The following is a 16,779-nucleotide window of genomic DNA, read 5'->3' as shown; positions in this document are numbered from 1 at the left end:
GGAAGAGCTTTAAGAAAGGACGATTTCTGTGGACAAAAGGGAGAAGAGGTTGGGGAAACCTTGACTGGGGTGGAGGCTGAGGGCCAGCGGGGCCAGAGGGCTGTGGGTAAGGACAGGCTTGGGTGAGGCTTAGGCAAGTACCCCAGATATTTTTGCATGGAAACAAAATGGGAGAGACACTGTTGTCAAATTTTAAATTTACAAAAACCAAAACTGAATTACCATCCCCCGAAAAGGGCCTGTTATAACTAGTGGTGAACATTCTTCCAGTGAAATCTTGATAGTATTTTCAGGACTGCATGGAAGAGAGGGGAGCTGAGGACACATGTTGCTTCCTTACAGCTTTCTAAAGGGGTTAGCGTGTTTTCATTCTGTCTGGTCATATTTCCGGTGCCGACAGTGTAAACCTCTTTATTCCATGGATTCTGTATCTGATAAGATGAGGATGTGTTTGGGCCAGAGAGGCTTGGTAGAGTAGAGCTTATGCTGAGCTCCCAGAGTGGGAGTAAAGTATTACATAGTCTTTCTGTGTATGTGTGTGCACGTGTGTGTATGCATGTGTGTGTATGTGTGTGCGTGTGTCATGTTGCAGATACTTACTTTTGAGAGAATGGTTCCATTCCTTTCTTCCTGCTCCTAAAATAAATACATATACAAACATATCATCTTTAACTGAAGCAAAAAGTAAATAATGAACTGGAAAAATAACTTGAAACTTAGAGGAGAGGAAATAGTTATATCCCCCAAACATAAAGAGCTCCTACATATTAATAGGAAAAATTATAATAAATAGATATTCAAAATGTATGTGTATACATAAGTCACAAATGAAGAAATGACACCTAGGGAGATGGCCTTTGCCCCCAAACGGAACAGTGACTGCAGACAGAAAAGAGAAGAGGGGAGAGAAAGAAGCAGTGCTGGAGAGGAGAAGCCAGCCGTGGCCGGGGAGCCCTAGCTGGCACACGTGGCTGGTCCTTCCTTGTTGCAGCAGTGGGTCCTGATAAGAAGACAGGCCAGGACCACCGTGGCCAGTGGGGCAGGAATGCTTGAGTGTGCCAGACGTGAGATGGGGCCACACAGCAGACCGAGCTTGTGATAGTGTGTAGATGCGCTTACTACGTCGCCCCAAATTCTAGTAAGAGCCAAAGAGTAGGTATCTTTGAAAGTGCCCTGATGCTGACAAGAAATGGAGATCAGCCAGTGGCTGGAAATGAATGAGCACAGGAAAACGTTGATGGGTCAGTGCAATGTTAATTAATCTCTGAATGGTGAGAAAGGCAGCAGACGGGCTCAGTTTCAGGTACCTGCTAAATTAGAACGCTGTTTGTGCTCTAAGTTGTGTTTCTTTTTTAAGAACTTGAGCCATTTCAAAATAAATTTTGTTTTGGCTACCCCCCCACAGCTTGGAGGATCTCAGTTCCCTGACCCGGGATTGAACCTGGGCCTTAGGTAGTGAAAGCCCGAATCCTAACCACTAGACCACCACGGGACTCCCTCTAGGTTGTTTCTTAATGCAAAGGCCTGAGGGAGTCTTGGTCTTTGGCTCAGTGTTAATTGAAAAGACGTGTGGTTTCTAGGACCTGGTGTTGCTGCTGAGCGTGCGCCGAAGGGGAGTCTGCTCCGCGGTCGGTGATCAGTCCAGGTTTAAACAGGACTTGACGTGTGCTAAGGCCACCAGGTCTTGTAAGTGAACCTGCCGGTGATTGGAAATTTCATCACCTTTTTGCATTCAGAGGTGTCACACCTTTGCTTGTTCCTATTCAGTTCAAGCTGTTGAGTGGCTGGACAGAGACCGTTTCTTCCTGCCCGACCTATCATTTTTCTACCCTTTCCAGTAAATGACAATTAGAGAAACATAGCTTTCTCTAAAGACAGCAGAAGTCCTCTACACCTAGATCATTACAAGGCATTATGTACAACGTACGTGTTATTACAGAAGAGGTCTAACGCCAATGTTGGGCAGAGGAAATTTAAATTATTTTCTGTTTTTAGGGCATTTTAGTCTTGGCAAAGATACTACTGTACGTATTGTTTAGGTCTTCAATGTTCTTCAAGTTTCAAAAGTAAGACACGTTTGGAGGAAACTATGGCCGATGTCATGTCTGCTGTTCTTTTTTATGGTACATAGTCAGGTTTTGAAAACAAGTTCTTTCTAAATACTCTGGCAGCTTTTTTTTTCTGAAATGAATAATAGTTTTTTCTGAAAAATAGTAGTTGTTTTCTGGTTATAAAATTTTACATACTCATAAACATTTGAATAATACGAATAAGCAAAAAATAATTTAAGTATGAAAAAGCTGTTCACATTCTGCAGTCCTCTGATAACCATTGTTAAAATTTTGGTAAACATGCTTTCTGTTCTTGTTGTTGCTTACGTGCAACCTCTCTCTCTGTGTCTTGTAGGTACACACATAAACACAGTCTTACATGAATAGTTGTTATACGTGGGCTGACACTGTATTTTTGACCTAACATGCCTTGGACATTTTTCACATGAGTAAGTGAAGGCTTACATGATACTTAAATGGCCCTATCGGGTCCCACTGGACTCACGCAACAAATTATCCACTGCCCATTCTTCAGGTTGGCAGTGCCAGGCCCTTCCATGCTGTCAGCAGACCCCGGCTTGGGGGGAGCAGGGTGACTGCCCGGTGGCCAGAGGGGCGTTTGGTTTCTTATATGAGGATGAGTGGGGCTGACGGTGTTGCAGCTGCTGATGCGGCAGGGGACAGTGGGATGATTTTCTGGAAGTAAAGAGAGCTCCTTGGGGAGGGCCGTCTCAGTCTCTGCGGAATTAGCTTCATAGAAAGGCCGCCCTTTTAACCTATCATGGAGGAAGGCCATTCCCCTTGCAAGCTAGCTCTGGTGTCCTAAATAAACCAACTTCTGGGTCCTCCCTGGGGTTTAGTATCTATTTAGTTCCGGGACATCTACCAGCTCTCTCTTATGGACTTAAAAATCTTGTGTTTCCAGGTGTACTTCCCTGCCCCTCCTCCATCACTTTCAGCTAACGTTAGACGTACTTAGGTAAGCAGTGCGGGAGCCGGACTGCCTGGGTTCGAGTCCTGGCGGGGACCTAACCTCTCTGACCCTCACCTGGTGGTGGGACAGTACCTGCTTCCTAGGGCTGTTGGAGGTTTAATTGAGTTAATATATACAAAGCCCTTTTGTAAGCCGTTATTATGCTTATTAATAATAATTATTTGACGTAAGTAAGACGGCTCTCTGCCCTCAGCACCACTTTTCTGCTGCCTTACTTGTTAGAAATGGAGCGGGAGAGGTTACCATTTAGCTCCTGTTTTATCTATTTCTATCTCCAGCTCTTTCCCTAGTGAGTGGTTTTGACTGTAATATAGGCCAGTTCAGATCAAGAAAAGTAGAAGTAGTTATGCATCGCCTCAAAAAATCGGATGAAACTTGATTCCTACAAAAGAAATAGATATATGAAAATATAAACTGTTATGTATAAGTTAAACTACAAGGATATATTGTACAACACAGGGAATGTAGCCAATATTTTATAATAAAGTATAACCTTTAAAAACTGTGAAATACTATATTGTATACCTGTAACATAATACTGTACATCAACTATACTTCATAAAAAATACATGTATATGGGCTTCCCTGGTGGCGCAGTGGTTGAGAGTCCGCCTGCCGATGCAGGGGACACGGGTTCGTGCCCCGGTCCGGGAGGATCCCACATGCCGCGGAGCGGCTGGGCCCGTGAGCCATGGCCACTGAGCCTGCGCATCCGGAGCCTGTGCTCCGCAACGGGAGAGGCCACAACAGTGGCCCACATACCGCAAAAAAAAAAAAAAAACATGTATATAAAACACATTAGATTTGAACATTATATTTCATTGGTGTATATATTTTTGTTTTATTGTGTTGGCACTTGATATCCGTTAAAAATAATGTTTGAGTCCTGCTTTTGAGACAGGTGTGTCAAAAATGTTTAAGATAAAAGTAGCTCTACTTTTAAAAATTAGAGCTCTGGGTACGTGGAGTATATCGTCATCAGAATCACTTTTACATGGGGACTATCAATCCAGGATAACAAAGTGTTAACATCTTTCTGACTTCTAAGAATTTTACTTTCTGCACCTAGCTACCATATAGGTATAAAGAAATGAAAATAATACATCTTAGGAAACAAAGTGGGATGAATATAACTTCTACAACCTTTCAATTATACTAGGATTTGTTTCCTGTTCTACTGTCAGATTTTACTTCAGTATCTACAAGGATGTTTTTGGATATAGGTAACAGAAAACCCAAATATAAACATAAATGATGAAGAATTTTTTCTCCTATAGAAAGAGGTCCCAAAGCAGGTGGCCCCCCGAGCCAGCTGTCACGGCAGCTCAGTGACGTGCCCATCCGCACGCTCTCCCCTCCCTGCTTTGCCCTCTTTAGTGTCCTCTGCATGGCAGAGGTTTGTCCCCTCAGTGGCAAAATGAACTGCAGGCATCGCACCCGGACGGAACAGCGTCCAGAGGCAGGAGGAAAGAAGCACTTCTGCTTTGTGTCCCTTTAAGAACAATGACCCGTTTCCAGGCATCTCCACCAGAATTCTTCCCCTTGCTTGTTGGCCAGCACTGGGTCACAGGCTTGAGTCTAAACTCATAGCTGGCAGGGGACTAATGCCACAGTAATTGGCTCAGCAGCATCAGGTCCCACCCCCACGAAGGGCACACGGATTTGCGGGGTGGATGGTCCCTGAACAAACAGGGGCTCCATTAGGAAGAGGAAGGGTCTGCCGTGGGAGTGGCTGGGCGAGGGGGCAGGAGGGAAACCGGGAGCGTTTGCTCCAGGCCACTCTCGCTTTCAGTTTAAATTCTACAGAGATAGAACAGTCCAACATGGCTGTAATAATGTATGTAGGAAACACAGTTATCAGCAGAGCTAAAATGCGAGTTCATTTCATTTCCTACAAACAGGAATATGTGGTTTAGGCCTCCAAGTGCTTCCAAAAGTATTATGTCGGCGTTCTAGGCTCCTCTTCCTTCCGTGGCGCTTGGGCACAGAGGTGCATGCGCACCAGCTATTGGCCCCAGAGAGGGCTGAGAACTGGATGAATGGTGTGGAGCCCCGTAAAGTGGGGGTTGGGGATGCTTGGTTGAGTTGGTGAGTGGGTTTAAAGTGCATGTTTTATTATACAGCATCAGTTGCACAGGTACAAAACATTCTTTCACATCTATTCAAGTACTTAAACCAACAACTTAAAAAAATCTTTGCTATCTGGCACATGACCTGTGCTCAAATAAATACTTTCGGTTGAATTAAGGGTGAAACTGACTGGGTTTTTTTTTTTTTTTTTTTTTTTTTGCGGTACGCGGGCCTCTCACTGCTGTGGCCTCTCCCGTTGCGGAGCACAGGCTCCGGACGCGCAGGCTCAGCGGCCATGGCTCACGGGCCCAGCCGCTCCGCGGCATGTGGGATCCTCCCGGACCGGGGCACGAACCCATGTCCCCTGCATCGGCAGGCGGACTCTCAACCACTGTGCCACCAGGGAAGCCCTGACTGGGGTTTTATGGAGTGAATATGATGCAGGGGGAAGGGAGGTGATTGAGGGACAATGACAGGGCTGATTAAAAAGGTGGATCGTGGAAACCAAATTAGGAAGAAAAAAAGAAGTGAAGACTTCAGAGGGGTCATAGATCATGACAGAGGGGTGAGATCATTGGATTGAAGGACCCAGGAAGGTCGAAGAGTTGTTGGAATTAGGTTTCCAGAAGGAGGGAGCAGGGGAGGTAGGGAGAATGGGTTCAGAATTGGGAGGCAGGGAGGTTAGAGGGATGCCCGGGCGGGCCTGGGGGCAGAGGTTGCGGAGGGGGCATGGAGGACAACCTCAGTGGAGATAAGGAAGTTGGGCATCACCTGTGTAAATGTGGCAATCAGTGCTGGCTATGAGGGCAAAGACAGTGAGCCAGGCCCTGAAATCTTCTGGAGAGCGTCCTGGGGGCGGGTGAGCGGGTGTAGACTGTAGCCACTGAAGCCAGAGCCTCCATCTGCCATGCAGGTTAGCGCCCCCATCCACACGAGGATTTTGTATTTGCATGTAATCAGCACAAGGATGCTTTTAGGTCTGCACATAGATGCATTTTCAGATGTGAATTTCTCTTTGATAATAATGATGACCATAAAAGTATTGCGTTACCACTGAAGCATAGTCAGCATACCTGCTGTCTTATGACCCGAATACCTGCTGAGTCTTGAAAGGGCTTCATTATGAGGACTTTACCTCCTCACCAGGTGAGTTCCAGGTCAGTTACCTGCCCTTGGAACAGCATTGCACACAGGAGGTTCTAAAACCTACCGGCTGGTGTCAGAAAAAGGAGTCCCTGCCTGCACTCTAGTTAGTGTTGCAGAAACTTTCTGTTGAGGAAAGTGTGTATCAGCTGGCAGCTCTTGTTATTCAGACCCATATTGTCTCCTTTTCCTTCTTTGACGGAGGTGACAATGTGTCGTACTTGGGGCACCTCTTCACGGGCTTGCCGGCTCTCATGGCCGGTGAAACTTCTTGGTGATGAGTTGCTTTTTCTTCCCCACCAACATTTTCACAGCAACGGTGCAAGACAACCCATCCCAAACCTCAGGCTTACAGAGACCTTACGGCAACAAGCATCTGTTTTATTCCCTCACCTATCTGCATTGCTGCGTGCTACTGCCCTGGCTGCAGGTTGCCTGGGGTTGGGTCCTGCTCTGCTCCATGAGTTTCCTCATTTCCTTTGTTTTTGTTTTTTAACTTTTTATTGGAGTATAGTTGATTTACAGTGTTGTGTTAGTTTCAGGTGTACAGGAAAGTGAATCAGTTATACATATACATATATCCACTCTTTTAAGATTCTTTTCCCATACAGGTTATTACAGAGTATTGAGTAGAGTTCTCTGTGCTGTTACAGTAGGTCCTTATTAATTATCTATTTTGTATATAGTAGTGTGTATATGTCAATCCCAGTCTCTTTGAACCAGAGACTACTCGACACTCTCCAGCCACTGCTGCGTCGGGCTTCTAATGACAGGTTGTCCACAGCAGGTCGGGAGATCAGCCCCAGATCAGTGTGGGTGGGCATTTTCTAAAGGAGTGGATGGAGGGCGGGAATAGTTCGTGGCATTATTATAAAGTACTTAACGCAAGAGGGAAGGAGGGCAGGGAGCTAGGCAGTTGTGAAAAGGTGGAATCACCAAAATCTCATTAGCCCTTAAGTAAAGGCGCCATACTCATGACATTTTTCCTTGTCAGTGTTTTCTGTCTTGTGTCTGACTCATTTATTTTCCTTGTTCTCACTGTTTCTAAATTACGTTTTATTAAGTCGCCACATTCGCCTTGAATTTTTCACTCACCCCTTTTCCCTTTCACCGGCATGTGATCTTGAGCATCGTGCTTCAGTGCCAGTATCTAGGGAATCTGAGTAAAATAGCAAATGACACCGTCTTCATCTACGTGCAGATGTGTAGGCAGCACTGGGATGGTTCTTGGCCCTGGGGAGGGTGGGGGACGGAGGACAGGAGGATTGGGGGTCACTCCCTACTCCAGAGGAGCTGGTCTGAACCCCTTCTTCCTCTTGACAGTGTCCACCAGGGCCCCCAAGTCTGAGAAGGACATTCCCTCCTCCTTTGGTGCTTTCAGGGTCTGCAGCAGGTTTTTATGAGGCTGGGCTATGATCCTCCCAACTAAAAAGGAGTAAGATTGCTATTGGGAAGGGTTATATGTGGGAGGAAGTGGAGGGACAGTCCCACTAGTTTTGGAGCATCTGCTGCTGAATTGGGATTAAGTGCTGTGCCTTTTCGAAAGGTCTCATTAAGTGGGTGAGTTTCACGTATCATTGAGTTTTATGGCTCCACAGGTGAAGCTGGGTTATTCCCACCTCGTGAGATGGCCTTTGCCAGGAGCTAGGTAATTGGAAAACAACTAACATTTATTTACGTAATGCTGACTACACACTTAGGAGCACTTTGCTTATGTTCATTTTATGGGCCAGGAACCATCGTTGGCCACATTTCTCAGGTGAGGAAATTGAGGCACAAAGTGTTTTAAATAACTCGCCAAGGTCTTGTAGCTTCTGGACTTGAACCCAGGCAGTCTGCTCCAAAGGGTCTGCCTTCAAGCTTTGCTATTGTCTTCCAGCTAGATGTGGGGAAATCATTGTCAGCAGGAGGCTTAGCTGGACAAAAGGCCAGGGGAGGGTAGCTTCTGCTGTGGAATATAGATTATTTTTCAGATATAATGGGAAAATAGTAGAAACAGTTGATTGGCTGTTGGTTGGTGGTAAAGGAGATTGCTTTACAAATCCCAGAATGACCCTCAGCTCTGTAAAGCTGGCTGCTGGTTGCTTCTCTGTGGTCAGTGTGAATGCACTTGCCTGGGTTTTGTGATGCCAGCCAGGCAGCGTGCTAGCGTCGGTGCCAAACACACCCAGACTCATCACCTCAAAGGTGGTCTACAGCCTGGGCTCTGTACCTGGGGACTTCCCCTCCTTCCCGCTTCCTTGCTGGCCCCACGAGGCCACGGGGAGGTTGCTGTGAGGTCATTGTGGGGAGCCGGGCTGCGTCTCCCCTCGTGTCTTACCTGTCCTCTCATCCCCCTGCTCTTCTCCCTCAGGCTCTCCTGCACATCCCATCCCCGAGGGGACGACGTATTTCTCTATATTCCTGACCCAATTTCTGGTTTTGACTTCTTCCGTCTGTTTCTGAGGCCTTTGTGTAGCTCAGGTTTGAGCTGGAGACCCGGACAGGAGTCTCTGACTGGCCTGATACCTTGGGCAGGTTACAGACGATTCTGAACCTGAGGTTTCTTTGTCTTAACCACACCTGCCCCATCCCCCTCACAGGGTTGTGGTGAGGGTCAAATAAAATACAGTCATGAAAGTGTGTCTTTCAAAGCATAAATGTACGGTGTTTTTAATGTTCCCAACCCCCCCAGGTGGCCTTGTCACTCCCTGCTTTGATGCCCTGCCTGAGCTTCAGGCACGCTGCCGTCTCCGTTACTCGCTTGTGTTCCTGTACCCTGGAGGGCCCTGCACTGTATTCTCTTGGAATTTCCCAGCATTTGGCGCAGGGCTATTTGGCAGGGCTCAGGACTCAGTCTTGTTTGAATGAACAGATGAAGAGTGTCTTTCGAAAGGAAGTTTGTGGTCATAGGCTTTTTTTTGTTATTTTCCTGAGCAGTCTTCCTCCTATATATCTTTGGTTCTCGAAGTTACCTTGTTACAAAGTAGACCTGTGATACTCCCTTGTGTTCCCTTCTGCAGGACGCTAACTCCCAGTGCCCGCCTTCTCCAAGATCTATGCTTTGTAAATATTCATCTGATGAGTCTTGTTTTTCAAAAACAAGACAGATCGTGGAAACAGTCTAGGTTTTGAAGTAGAGATAGAAAATATTTGATATTTATTTTTTGTTTGTTCATTTAACAAATGTGTGTCAAGTACCTTTCAGGTACCAAACTCTATTCCTGGGGCTGGAAGTACAGCAGGGAACAAAACAGATGTGATTCCTGCCCATATGTGGCTTCCATTCTAGTGGAGTGCCGGTCGGTGGAGAAGTAAATGAATAAATGAGACAGTCTCCACTAATCTTAAGTGCTGTGGGCAGGGATCACGTGAAGGGGACTCCCAGACGAGTGAGGAGTCCTCACATGGGTAAATAAACTAGTAGTTACAGATGTTACACCCTTCGTTCACTGTGTGCTGGGTGACCTGGAGGGCGTCTGCTTGTCTTGTCCTGAGGACTTTAAGCTCCATCCACTGCTAACCCACAAGGAAGACAGTGAATGGCTGAGGAGGAAGGTGGCTGCCGCCTGGACTCTGGCCTCATGAGGGTGTCTCTGTCTGCATGAAGCCCCTCAGCCTTGACGAGGACCCTCTTTGCTCAGGTCGCTGACACTCGAGTATTTCTGAGGGACCGGGGAGGTGAGGGAAGGTAGACTGTTCGTGGCCCATAACCTTTCTGTGCTGTCTTGCCATACCTGTGTACCCATGTCCTCAGCATGGGGATGCTTTGCTCGCTGCGGCCCATTCACAGGCGAGCAGTTGGCCGCCCACCCGCCAGACTCCGTGAAGGAGGAGGTGGGTGATGGAGGCCATGCTTGGGGACACGGGGGCTCCTTAGATTTCTCTGTGGAGGTTGTGTGGGGTCCCAGCTCTGAAGGATGAGAAGGAATGAGCTGGATGAAGATCAGGGAGGGGAACACGTGTGGGAAGCTTGGGAGATGGAAAGAAGCCACGGCGGCCAGAGTGCAGGGCGCAGAGAGAGTGGTGTGGGACGGACTTGGCCTTGAGTGGAGGAAAGCCCGCAGGGCCGCCAGGCTATGGTAAAGGGTTTGGATTTTATTGTAAGCAGAACTGGAGGCCGTTGGAAGGTTTTGAGTAAAAGAATGGTCTGATTTGGTTTATTCCATTTTACTGTTGACGGCAGTGTGGAGAGGGGACCGTGGAGGGGAAGTGGGGATGCGGGGACCCTGGGCGGGGATGGGTGGTGGGCAGGGATGGGGTACAGTGCCCGGTGGGTCTGTGGAGGAGCCCACACCCCGGACACGGGCTGGGAAGGAGCTGGGAGGAGCCGGGATGGGGACTAGGTTTCGGCTTGAGCAGCGCAGTGGGTGGTTCCTGCGGGAAGAGCAGAAAGTGAGGGTGAGAACGAGAAGCCTTTAGACCCTCACTTGGAACAGGGGCCGCGAGAGCTGGGGCTGCAGAGCGGAATCGGGCGTCCTCAGCAGAGGGTTGACATTTCTCTCCTAATAACCCCAAGGATCTGAAGAAGGTCAGGCCACTTTTTCCCATCGGCATGAGATCTGATGGGTTACAAGCTGTGGTCACTGTCCTGTGATTGTATATTATAGGCTGTTTCTTTTATTTAGTTCGTTCAAGAAAATATTGAGCTAAATGCTATATTCCCTGCAGGGTGCCTGATGATGCAGAGACACACAGGAGGTCTGTGAGGGTGGGGACTGTCTCTAACAGAGGAGACAGACCCTTCCATCAGAACTAAGTCAGGAGCTGCACCAAGAGTGGAGTACAGTGTGACACCATCTAGGACGGGGAGGAACAGGGCTGTGGGCCCCAGAGCAGAGGCCCTGACCTGGCCTGGGGGGCGGGGGAGGTTTCAGCGGTCCCGGGAGCAGTTGGTGTTGGCATGAACATGAACAAAGCCCTCTCTTGGAAGTGACACATCCTGCAGAAGGCACTTGAGCATTCCTTGGCAGGGTTGTGTAGCTCGTGAGAATGGTGATATTCACATGGGTTAAGGATCCTGATGTCATTGTTACCTGCTTGGGTGAAGGTAAACTGGTTAGTTGCTAGGAACTTCCACTGCTCTGTGCTCAGTGTTAATTTGTGGCAAGAAACAGAAAGTGAAATTGGCAGTTCCTATGACTTTACCAACACCTTATGTGCATTGTTTCAAAGAACCAGGGCAGATTTTTGCATGAAAGGCGCTGTGTAGTTATCAGAGGGAGACAACTCTAGACTCACCAGCAAGAGTGTTAACTTTATGGAATGTAAGCATAGCAGTGGGTGTGTTCATACATATTCACATTAGGACCTTCCAAAGCTGATACGACTCTGTTATAGATTGAATAGCAACACACTTTATTTTCTTGAGTAATCTTATAGAACTTTAAGGAAGCTGTTTTTAATTTTCCTGAGGTTTCCTAAGGTGTATTCTTCCAAAGAGCTAACACCTTGGTCAGGACACTGCTGTAAACGCACAGACAACCTTGTTTGCTAAGGAACCTGTACAGAGGTGTGTTGACAGTGGGCGACTGACCGGAGCTGCGAGGGATGCTGGCTGTGTTGTCGCTCAGCCCCTGCGGGGGCCAGGGCTGGTGGTGGGAGTGCGGGGAAGCTGTTCTTGGGCTAAGTTCCCTGTACCACCTGCCGATCCACCCGCAGCCCTGGTTTAGCAACACTGGTGCAGCTGGGAGACACACTGCTGGGACGAGGCTAGGAGCACGTGGCGGGTCCGCCGTGTCCACGCAGGGGTGGGGCGGGTCACGTAGAAGCTGGAGGGACGCGGTGGCAAGTGGCCCAGGTGGATGTGGGCAGGTGTCGGGGGAGGGCCTGCTGTCCTCTGGGCGGTGGCACGGGAGCCAGGAGGGAGGGAGGAGATTCTGGGTCATGCCGGGCTCCTGGCAGAGTTGTTTCTCAGCCGTACAGACTCATCCCTCCTTATGGTCTGGGTCAGCAGCCACCTCTTCCATGAACTTTTACTTCCCCACCCCTAACAGGAAGTCATCTTTGTCCCTCCCTGGACCCTCACTTACCCCTGGCCTTCTAGCTGCTCGTAGGTGCTGTGCCCCCAGGCTCTGACCTTGAGGTCTGGGATGGGGAGGGGAGGTGCCCCAGGCCACCTCAGAGCTCTCCTTAGGTGGAGAAAGAAGTGGACTGGAATACACTTTGCTTTGTTTTGTCTTATAAGGGGATATGGCTCGTTTTTACATTCCTTCATTTCTGAAAAGATTGTGAACTCTGATAGTTGTGTAAGTTTGTCATAAATGGGAACTTTTTCTTTGCAGATAACGTGGATGCAAGTGATCTTAAGCAGTTTTTTGAGACCAACTATTCTCAGATATATTTCATCTTCTATGAAAATTTTATAACACTGGAAAATAGTTTGAAATTAAAAGGTAAGAATTTCTACAAAATGTTTTTGATATACAAAGTTTTTTGTTTTTTTAAATAAACATTCAGGAAGTTCTGAGAGGTAATGTGTGTCATGTGCCACAAGTTACATGCTTTTTTTTTTTGCGGTACGCGGGCCTCTCACTGCTGTGGCCTCTCCCGTTGTGGAGCACAGGCTCCGGATGCGCAGGCTCAGCGGCCAATGCATAATTTACTTAAAAAGAAAGAAAGAAAAGTAATGTATGCACATCATTAAAAAAATTCAGATTCCACTAAAGGGTTTGGAATGAAAACTGATGTGTCTGTTTGCCCAGATACCCAGTCTTGCTGTGCAGAGGCAACCACTATCAAAGTGTCCTGTATATGTTATTAATATACTGTGTTTATATATGTTTATGGTTATGCCCATACATATTGGGTTGGCTAAAAAGTGCCTTTGGTTTTTTAAGTAAAAATAAAAGACACGTTTTTCATTTTCACCAAGAACTTTATTGAACAAGGTATTCACCCTTTAGTTCCACTACCTTCTGCCATTTTTCAGGCAACTTCATAATTCCATCTTCCCAAAACTTTTTATCTTTTTGAGCAAAGAACTTTTCCAGGTACCTTTTACGGTCTTCCACGGAATTGAAATTTTTTCCATTAAGAGAATTTTGTAAAAACCGAATAAATGGAAATCCGAAGGTGCAATATCTGGTGAATACGGCAGATGAATCAGAACTTCCCAGCCAAGCTGTAACAGTTTTTGCCTGGTCATCAAAGAAACATGCGGTCTTGCGTTATCCTGATGGAAGATCATATTGACTAACCTTGGATGCTTTTCGTCGAGTGCTGCTTTCATTTGGTCTAATTGGGAGCAGTACTTGTTGGAATTAATTGTTTGGTTTTCCAGAAGGAGCTCGTAATAGAGGACTCCCGATCCTACCATATACACAATATCGCCTTCTTTGGATGAAGACTGGCCTTTGGTGTGGTTGGTGGCGGTTCATTTCACTTGCCCCATGATCTCTTCCATTCCACATTATTGTACAGTATCCACTTTTCATCTCCCATCACAATTTGCTGTTTTCCTTACGTTTAAGTAGGGAATCTCATGCGGAAATACGGTCAAGAAGGTTTTTTTCACATAACTTATGTGGAACCCAAACATCAAAGCGATTGACATAACCAAGCTGGTACAGATGATTTTCAACACTTGATTTGGATATTTTGAGTATGTTGGCTATCTCCCAGGTGGTATAACATTGACTGTTCTCGATTAATGTTTCGATTTGATCTCTGTCGACTTCAGCTGGTCTACCCAACAGTGGAGCGTCGTCCAGCGAGAAATCTCCAGCATGAAACTTTGCAAACCACTTTTCACACATTCGATCAGTCAGCACCATCTCCATACACTGCACAAATCTTTTTTTTGTGTTTCAGTTGGGTTTTTACCTTTCTTGAAATAATAAAGCATAATATGCTAAAAATGTTGCTTTTTTCTTCCATCTTCAATAATAAAATGGCTACACAAAAATTCACCCATTTTGATGTCTTTTTTTAAATGCATGCTGATGTGACCTGTCACAATACAATCTAGCAAAATTGTTTCGAATGAAGTTTAAGACAATTAAGTGCTATTAGACCACCTTACGGAAAAAACCGAATGAAACTTTTGGCCACCCCAATACTTACATGAAATATTCTTTGAAAACCAAGCCAATAAAGTCATGCTGCACATTCTGCTCTGTATTTATGTGGCAGGATAGAGTAGCCCGGGGAGCCAGACAGGTTTGGGTCCTTGCCCTACCCTTCTAGCTGTTTCTCCTTGGACAGGTTACTTCATCTGTGACTCAGTTTCCTTTTGTCAGCATTAAGTGGGTTGACACGTGTCCTGGGATTCCAGGACAAAGCATGGCACGTGGTCCGTGGTAACTGTTGGCTGTCATTATCATCATCATCTTTCACTTTTATGTAATGTGTTTTGGAAATCCTTGCACGTTAGCACCTGTATATCCACCACAGTTTTAAACAGTTGCAGCACTGCGTTGGGCAGAAGTGCCATTGTTCTGGGTGACTGACTGCTGAGTGACTGAGTCAGGACCACAGAGTTTTAAGGTTGGAAGGGGCTCAGGAGATTGGGTTTTTCACAGTCATCATTCTAGAGTTGAGAAAACCGTGTCCAGAGAGGTTATATCACTGGCCTGAGGCCACACAGATTGTTTAGTTAACTGTATAGCCGGAATTGCAACCAGGCTTCTTGATGCCATGTTCAGAGCACCTTCCCTGTACCAGTGGCTCTCAGAGCGCCTTGTGGTTTTTAGACTAGCAGCACGGGTATCACCTGGGCACTCGTTAAGCCTCCTGAATCAGAAACTCTGCAGGTGGAAAGTCAGCAATTGGTGTTTTAAGAAGCCCTCCGCTGATACTCATGTGCTCTCAAGTTTGAGAAGCACTGTTCTATTTCATATTTCTCCCATTAAATAAACAACACAGATGATAGGTTGATGGATAGACATTGAAATGTCATCTGTGTTGCTCACCCACAGGCAAGAGCATCTTCTACCTGGGGCCTAGACCATCCATGCTTTAGCATCCTGAAGGGTGCCTTTCGCCCTTGTGGACCCTGGCCTTTTGGACCCTGGCCCTGGCAGCTCTGTCTCCCTCTCCTGTTTAATTCTACATTTATTCACCCATCCAGGATTTGAAGCTGACGATGAGCAAGGCACTGGGCTAGATTCCTGAGAGGAATCCGGAGATGTATCAGATGCTGAACATGCGTCATAGGTGGTGGTAGTTGCGGATGGGTCAGGGAATAAGCCATAGGCATGGTTCACCGTGGACTAGGTCAGAAAGTAGATGTGTTGTCAGATATAGACACCCCATCTGTGGCTGCTGATTTCCCGTAGAGTGCATGAGGGAGGTTTGGGGACGAGGTGGCCTTGGGGACGGAGGGTAGAGAATGAGCGACGGCAGGGAGGCCATCTCTGGGGCATGTCTGGGGAAAGCATTTCTTTTTCTCTCGACATCAGATGTATGAAAGAGGTTTATGCTTGCTTCGTGGGGAGCCTGCAATTCCAGGTTAAGGCATCTGAACTTCGTTCTTTGAGTGGTCAGGGCTCTCGAAAACATTGGCTACTAAGACAGTGTCTTATAATGTGGTGAGTGAACCGGAGGGAGGAAGACCAGTTAGGAGGCTGATGTTGTCATCCGTGTGAGGTCTGGGGACGCCTGCTCCAGGGACGTGGCAGTTGAGGGCAGAGAAAGTGTTAGGGGTCTGTGGGTGCACCGACCGATCGTGAGACGTGGATATGGGAAAAGGGATCCCAGAGGGGGAAGCCAGAGATGCTTTCAGGATGTTGAGTCTGGTTCCTCTGCTGCCCTTGCAGCAGAGGGAGCCCTGCAGGGGAGTCAGGTGTGAGGGACGAGAGGGTGAGCCCGGTTTTTGGCAGTCTGTGTCTGCGGTGCCCGGGGCACACCTGGGCTTAGGTGGGCTGTTAAATTATAGAGACTGGAGCTTGGGAGAAGGGAGGTGCAGTCATCCTGTTGCCAAGGGAGAGAGTGTATGCAGAGCGAGAGAGTGGCAGTCAGGGATTTGGGGGAATTCCTTCTTTTATTGGGCAGACAGAGGAAAATAAGGGGGGTAGCCGGGAGGGTGCCAGGAAGCCTGAGAATAGAGGAGTTCAAGGGATGAAAGGTCAGCAGCGCCCGCCAGTGCAGAGAGTTGAGTACCAGCAGGACGGGGAAGGGTGTTGTCATTGAAAGGAATGTTCTGAGCGGCCAGCGGGATCAGAAGGCAGACAGACAGGGATGGAGCAACGGGCAGTGAGACAGTGAGCTGCACGGGAGGTGGTCTTTGTGAAGCTGTGAGGATGAAGCCAGAGGAGCTGCGCAGTCCCGGGAAGGTTTTAGGGGCGCGTTTCCCTGGTCGCAGGCTGAGGAACAGGAGGCAGCAAATGGTGCCCGGTGTGGGGATGGGCTGAGACAGGGTCATATGGAAAGAAGAGGCCGTGGAGAGGAGCGTGTGGACCCCTGGCTGTTCCTGTGAGACTGAGGCGGAGGCCGAGCATGGAGGGGGGCTGGGGGAGGCCACACAGCTGATGCTCAGGCCCTGCAAGGGGCGCTGCTCCAGCCTCTAGTAGGTCAGGTCACATGTGGGCATGTACCCAGCAT

General features: G+C 47.6%; 1 protein-coding gene across 5 annotated transcripts in view; it reads left to right on the top strand.

The window, feature by feature from the left end:
• Positions 1-16,779, top strand: part of RALGAPA2 (Ral GTPase activating protein catalytic subunit alpha 2) — a 282,048-nt gene that overhangs the window by 9,621 nt on the left and 255,648 nt on the right. For all 5 annotated transcript variants that reach the window (XR_010935102.1, XM_067707375.1, XM_067707374.1 and 2 more), the window contains exon 2: positions 12,522-12,632. Coding sequence is in view for 4 of the 5 variants with exons in the window: in XM_067707375.1 (XP_067563476.1) it covers positions 12,522-12,632 (111 nt within the window). In the remaining variant the exon portion in view is untranslated. The remainder of the gene's footprint in view (positions 1-12,521; positions 12,633-16,779) is intronic.

Source organism: Pseudorca crassidens, chromosome 15 (genome assembly GCF_039906515.1).
Source record: "Pseudorca crassidens isolate mPseCra1 chromosome 15, mPseCra1.hap1, whole genome shotgun sequence".
In the NCBI taxonomy this organism is placed as follows: Eukaryota; Metazoa; Chordata; class Mammalia; order Artiodactyla; family Delphinidae; genus Pseudorca; species Pseudorca crassidens.
The sequence above is the reverse complement of the archived record's forward strand: the minus strand, read 5'-3'. Positions and strand labels throughout refer to the sequence as shown.